Below are 6302 nucleotides of genomic sequence, written 5' to 3'. Positions count from 1 at the left end.
ATCGAAAAATGTAAAAAATGGGAAGATTATTCCTCTAGTAATAAAAAAATATTGAATAATAATAAATAATAAATTCATCGAGTTGAATATGTGAAGAAATGATGTAAAAGTAGTTGGGTGTAATGAGAGGTCTCGTTGAGAGAAGAATTGAGACAAATGTAGCACGATACTGCATTGGAGTAAATTGGTAGGGGGTCGAGGGTAGCCGTCAGACTCCAGAGGGATTTCACCACTTTGAAAAGCCCTAGGCCCCCACCCTCCGCCATCCTTTTGTTGGATCTATCAGTTCTCCACGTCTGGAAGACAACCAACCCCTGCTTATCTCCAACTGTCACCATTGGCGTTTCGACGAGACCGAGGGGATGAAAATATCCAACTTCCTCACCCTCTCAATCCCTTCTCCTAGGCCTCCCACCACCTACCATTTTCTGCAACTTCTGCAACTTCTGCAAATTTTCGTGGCGAACATCAGTTGTTCGCTCACCTAGTCGCGGAATATTCAACTCAATCCGAGGGCACTTGTGCTTTCGCCGTTTTTTCATCCTGTGGATTTAATCGTGTGAAAATGCGTTGAGTTTTATTGAGACACTGGGTGATGGCGAGCACCTCGCAACACGGCGTTTTTGCCAATTCCAAGTTTATTGTTCTTATCATCATATTGGTTTATGTTATCAATTATGTGTAGGTTCATCTGGGATTTTTCTGGAAATTTTTCGCATTTATCGCGGATTCAGAGTGAAAAAGCTACAGGAATTCTTATTGCAGTAGAATTCTGGTTAAAATTATTATCTTGAGATTTCGAGGAAAATTCCTTGTCAGTTTGTTTAAACTATTTCTTGTTTTTCATTCGGAAAATTCAGGAGTGGAGTGGTAAATCAGGGGCATGAGCTTCTGGTAGAATTCTGCGAGTGAGAAGTGACTTCTGTGAAAAAGTAAAAAAAACTCATCGACGTCACAATATAAATTAATTCATCCAAGTTGATTAAGAATTCAATGTTTAATTAAAAATCCATTAAATTTCTTCATACACACTTCCTTTTAAAAAACAACAAAAAAGAAAAAAAAAGTGCTCCACAAATTTCTCACAATTTCTTCCAAAATTCCACACCTGAATTTATTCTGAATGAAAAATAATTACTGTCAAGTGCAATTAAAAATTCCAGTACATCAGTGTAAAAGAGGCGTAAAGTGTCGGTCATAGAAAAATTAAATGGCTTGCACTAGAATTTTCAATGAAATAAGTGCTGCTTTGGAATTCTGATCATCATTTTTTCGCGGTGTGAAGACTAATCGAAAAATTCGAGATTTCAGGGAGAGTCTGGAGTTCCACGAGCTTCTGCCAGAGGATCCAAAGCTCTACGACAAGATGAGACCTCCGAAGAAGGACGGACAGGCGACAGTCGTGTACTTCCACGTCACAGTCATGGGGCTCGACTCCATCGATGAGACTTCAATGGTAATTACATCCCTTTGCAATTGAAATTCTCATTCTCAATTGCAATGCCTGTCCTCAGACCTACGCCGCGGACATCTTCTTCGCTCAAACGTGGAAGGACAATAGACTCAGACTTCCAGAGAACATGACTTCAGAATATAGGTAAATCCTTCAATTAACTCAATTAATTTATCTTCAATAACTGCATCACAGGATAATTAATTTATATTTCCAATAGTGTTATTACATTAATCATTAATTTATTTTGATTTATGAAAAAAATTAGAGATCAGGGGTGGGAGGGGCTTTTCAGTGGGCCGTTAATTCCAATTTAAAGTGAATTATTTAATGATGATTAAGAAAAAATTTGGATTAACACAGATTGTTGGAGGTGGACTGGCTGAAGCAGATGTGGAGGCCAGATTCCTTCTTCAAGAACGCGAAATCCGTGACATTCCAGACAATGACGATACCAAATCATTACTTATGGTTGTACAAAGACAAAACAATTTTGTACATGGTGAAGTGAGTAATTATGCCTCGAGAATTACCTGAAATCTCAAATCCCGAATATTCTCTTCCAGACTCACCCTGAGACTATCCTGCGCCATGAATTTCCTGATTTATCCCCACGACACTCAGGAATGTAAACTACAAATGGAGAGTCGTGAGTATCCCGTGATTACTCGATAATTGGATTATTTAAAAACTCAGCTAAAAATAATTCATCGTTTCTGCTGACTTTAGACAGCAGTTTTGCCTCAAGTGAAAATCAATAGACAGCAGAGTCCCTGAGTGGATGCATTCGAGATTTAGACTGTGTTGTTCGTTAAATAAATTATTTTTTATTAGTGTCGCACACGACGGATGAGATGATCTTCCAGTGGGACCCCGATGTGCCCCTCGTTGTCGACGAAAATATCGAATTGCCGCAATTGGCTCTCGTTAAAAACTACACAGCTGATTGCACTCAGGTTTACTCCACAGGTGAAATTCCTCTCATATCACTCGCACGAATAAGCAGTCAATAGAATTTTTTCAAAACGACTTTCCCACTGAAAATGTTCAAAAATTAAGATAAACCACTTGTTTCAGGCAATTTTACGTGTCTCGAGGTGATTTTCGTGTTGAAACGGCGCCTCGGATACTATCTTTTTCACACATACGTGCCCACGTGTTTAATTGTTATAATGTCAGTGAGTATTCCAAGAAATGGTAATAAAATAAAATATTTTTCTTGCTTACTGTTAAAAATAATTTCGCGAAATAGTGAAAATTTAACAGCGATTGATTGAGTGAGTTGTAATGCTGGAATTTTGATAAAAAAAATATCAGTGGGTGTCATTCTGGATAAAACCAGAGGCGGCACCAGCTCGGGTGACCCTCGGGGTGACGTCCCTACTCACCCTCTCGACGCAGCACGCCAAGAGTCAGGCATCCCTGCCACCCGTTTCCTACCTGAAAGCCGTCGACGCGTTCATGTCAGTTTGCACAATTTTTGTGTTCATGGCACTCATGGAGTACTGTCTCGTTAACATTGTACTGGGGGACTCGGATGCCCCTGCTGCCTTCAAGAAACCACCCAAACAGACACCACCGAAGGCAACAACTTCTACGGGGACTGGTGACACTAAGCTCGATAAAATTTTCGATATCGCGACTAAGGTAAAACGCTTGAATTAAGATTCTTCGCATTCTACTTCTGAACCTCTGAGTAAATCATGGAAGTTTATGCAATCGTGTCAATTGATTCAAGTCAATTTTTTATTCTATTTTTATTGAATTTTTATTCAATTTTTATTCAATTTTTATTGAATTTTTATTGAATTTTTATTCAATTTTTATTGAATTTTTATTGAATTTTTATTGAATTTTTATTCACTTTTTATTGAATTTTTATTGAATTTTTATTGAATTTTTATTGAATTGTTATTGAATTTTTATTCAATTTCTATTCATTCAATTAATTGAATCGAGTTTTGATGCAAGTGAATTAATTGAAAATTCCGGAGGATTAATTCAGAGGTGCAGAAGGAGCTTTTGATAATTTTCCGGAGCAAAGAGTCATTATTCTCACGCAGGAAAATGCCATGCTGCTGTCCGGACGCCCCCAGAAACCGGCGACACTACCACCGACAGGTCCAACCCCAGCCCAACGAGCCAGACTCCGAGCCCTCAACATCGATCGTTTCTCTCGGGTATTCTTCCCTTTTCTCTTCACCGCACTCAACGTCACCTACTGGATATGCTTCGCCGAATATATTTAAAAAATAATATCGCGAATATATCGCATGAGTTTGGGAAACGAACGTGTCGTCGCCGTCCGATGTCCCTTCCTCTGGCTTCAAGTCACAGTCATTTTATTTTTTCCCTCCAATTGAACTTTCATCGCAGAAAATTTATTGATCAGTCAAATCTATTTGAGATCAATTCTCAAATATATTGACCCCTCAAAATCGAAATATCAGATTTTTAAATTTTAAAATGACAAAAGTCGAATTCAATATTTCTATTAATTATCAATTACATCGATAATTAGTCAATCCAATAAATTATCCAATAAATTCCGAGCCTGAAGAACAATCCCTTTCACGATTTTTTATCGTTTTTTGGGTGAAAATTATATAATTAATTTTTATTTCAACTTTGCCGATTTATTTCGAACGCTCTCGGCTTCAGGGAAAAATTCGAGGGACTTTTTCTTCCCCAATATCTCACCTGAACTTCCCGATCAAAAAAGTCATTACGATATTTTCCCTTAAAATCGATAGTTTCCAAATAAATAATTTCCGTCAACCGCAAAAAAAAATCGGTTCACCTAATTTTACCATTTGGCTACTAAAATAATCTAAATAGTGCCCTAGGCCACTGCATTACCAGCAGTCAAACGAGCCAGCATAAATAATAATTCCATTGCTTGTTTAAATTATTCAAAATGTTAATATTTTTCAATTTAATACTACAGTTCAATCTCAATAAATAATCAAAATGTTGAAGCCTAGACAACAAATAATACATTTTAACTGAAGAATCGGTGAGATATACCAAAACGTTATGAATTATGTAATTATAATTATGATAAAATAAAATGAATGTTGAAAGCGTTACAATTGTTTTTTTTATTTGAGTGGAGATATTGTCTCGGGTGCACGTGGTTGGTCATGCAGATGATGGTCCAGTGGAGCGTGACAAAAATTAAAGCTGAAATGAGGGACGAGAATTGTAGGAGGCAATGGCATTTTTATCTTACCGGGGGTACAGATAACGGCCCACGACTCTTCCTTCCTTTTACACAATCCAAACTCGTATCCACATTTCCTCTTTCATTGTCAGTAATTATAGAATGAAAATTAAAAAACTTTGAACAATTTTTCTGCTTCGAAAATTAAAGAACTTTCATTATAAATTTATTATATTCATATTTAATTACTATTTCCTATAATTTTCCCTTTTCCCTTTTCCTTTTCCCTTTTCCTTTTTCCCTTTTCCTTTTTCCCTTTTCCCTTTTCCCCATTTTCCATCCCCCATTCCCCATCCCCATAATTTCAATTCGTATCGATTTCTTCTTTTATTTATTATTTCCAGGAATTGAAATAAAAATTCCTGTGATGTCGATAGGAATAACCATTGATAAGAAAATTAAGATGATAATGATATTATTTATTATAAAATTATTTGATTTGATAGACAATTTCGGAATTTAGTTGAAAAAATGAGGAGTGATCGCTGGAAAGCAGATAAGGGTCAAGTATACGTTGAAAAGGTCCCCCAAGGTTCCCAGAACCCACGAAGATAAGCTTCAATGCTGGAAACTCGTACCATTCCTCAACCAGAGGAAGATGAGGAAAAAGAGGAGTGCAAGTGTTCCACACGTGTGGACATGACCGCTATAACGGGTGTCTCCTACAAGACAATTGAAGTGTAATATACCTTCAGGAACTCCCACACCCAGAGACTTCAATTACACATCACTTGCATATTTTCTCTCGTCTGGAAATTGTCTGCTAGGTATTTTCAATAGAGCAGAACGATTGAAATTTTTTATTTCTGATAAATCATTTTATTCTCGTCCTGAGAAAATGAAATCATTTCACTTCTATAGTTCATTCATTAGCTCATGGAGATGAAGAATCTAATTGATTAACGGAATTGTTATTTCAGATCTGATTGCTAATTAAAATTAGTAGAATCGAAATTTTTTTCAGACTTTCAGAGTTTCAGACTTTTTGTCTCAGTGTCATAGCGATTTGAAGACCCAAAAAATTCAGGGCATCACAGCGAGAGAATATTTTCCTCGTATCAAATAAATCCACATCTATTGTATCACGAGCTGCATAAAATGTACGTGCAACTCCAGCAATTCCTTATTCGGTCAACAGTCGTCCTGCATTCGAAGGCAACGACCCAGCGACAAACGAAGAAATCGATTAAAATATTTATTAAAAAAAATGATCACAATTTCTTGTTCACTGGGGATTCCAAAATTTTTAAGTACTTAGATTTTTAATTATGCGATCAATTAATTGCCAGGAATATTTTCCAGTCATTTTTTCACAGAATTTTTTCCAGACACTCCGGATTCGTCAACTGCCTCTGACTTTTCGGGGATCAATGAAATTTTGGAATAGATTTAATGAGATTTTTTGGAAAATAGAAGAGTAATTGATGGAATTGAGAGTTAGAAATGAATTGGAGACCGAGTATTTCACACCCACGCAGACGTCGCGGGGTCATTACTCATTACTCATTACTCCATGCACTGAGGCTTTTCAATTCCGCCCTTGTTTGGAGTTCCAACGCAATCTATCCGGTGTAATTTCCTCGTGATCTCTCGTGGTGCCTGATGAATCCTAAAAATATAATGGAA

General features: G+C 36.9%; 1 protein-coding gene across 1 annotated transcript; it reads left to right on the top strand.

Moving 5' to 3' along the window:
- Positions 1-490: 490 nt before the first annotated feature.
- ort (ora transientless) lies at positions 491-4468 on the top strand. Its single transcript, XM_011308725.1, has 9 exons — positions 491-681; positions 1312-1456; positions 1515-1597; positions 1817-1960; positions 2020-2102; positions 2288-2422; positions 2531-2631; positions 2771-3100; positions 3517-4468. Exons 1-9 carry the CDS (start codon positions 596-598, stop codon positions 3700-3702), a joined length of 1293 nt encoding a protein of 430 aa, XP_011307027.1. The 5' UTR covers positions 491-595; the 3' UTR covers positions 3703-4468.
- The last annotated feature ends 1834 nt before the right edge of the window (positions 4469-6302 follow it).

This window comes from Fopius arisanus, unplaced genomic scaffold (assembly GCF_000806365.1).
Source record: "Fopius arisanus strain USDA-PBARC FA_bdor unplaced genomic scaffold, ASM80636v1 scaffold00062, whole genome shotgun sequence".
NCBI classification, from domain to species: domain Eukaryota; kingdom Metazoa; phylum Arthropoda; class Insecta; order Hymenoptera; family Braconidae; genus Fopius; species Fopius arisanus.
This window is presented reverse-complemented; position numbering and strand designations above follow the sequence as displayed.

Bases quoted from the DNA above. Each gene is read 5' to 3' on its own strand.
- ort (XM_011308725.1), top strand. From the start codon at position 596: ATGGCGAGCACCTCGCAACACGGCGTTTTTGCCAATTCCAAGTTTATT. The intron at 1,457-1,514 runs GTAATTACATCC...GCCTGTCCTCAG, and splicing joins CCATCGATGAGACTTCAATG to ACCTACGCCGCGGACATCTT. The intron at 1,961-2,019 runs GTGAGTAATTAT...ATTCTCTTCCAG, and splicing joins ACAATTTTGTACATGGTGAA to ACTCACCCTGAGACTATCCT.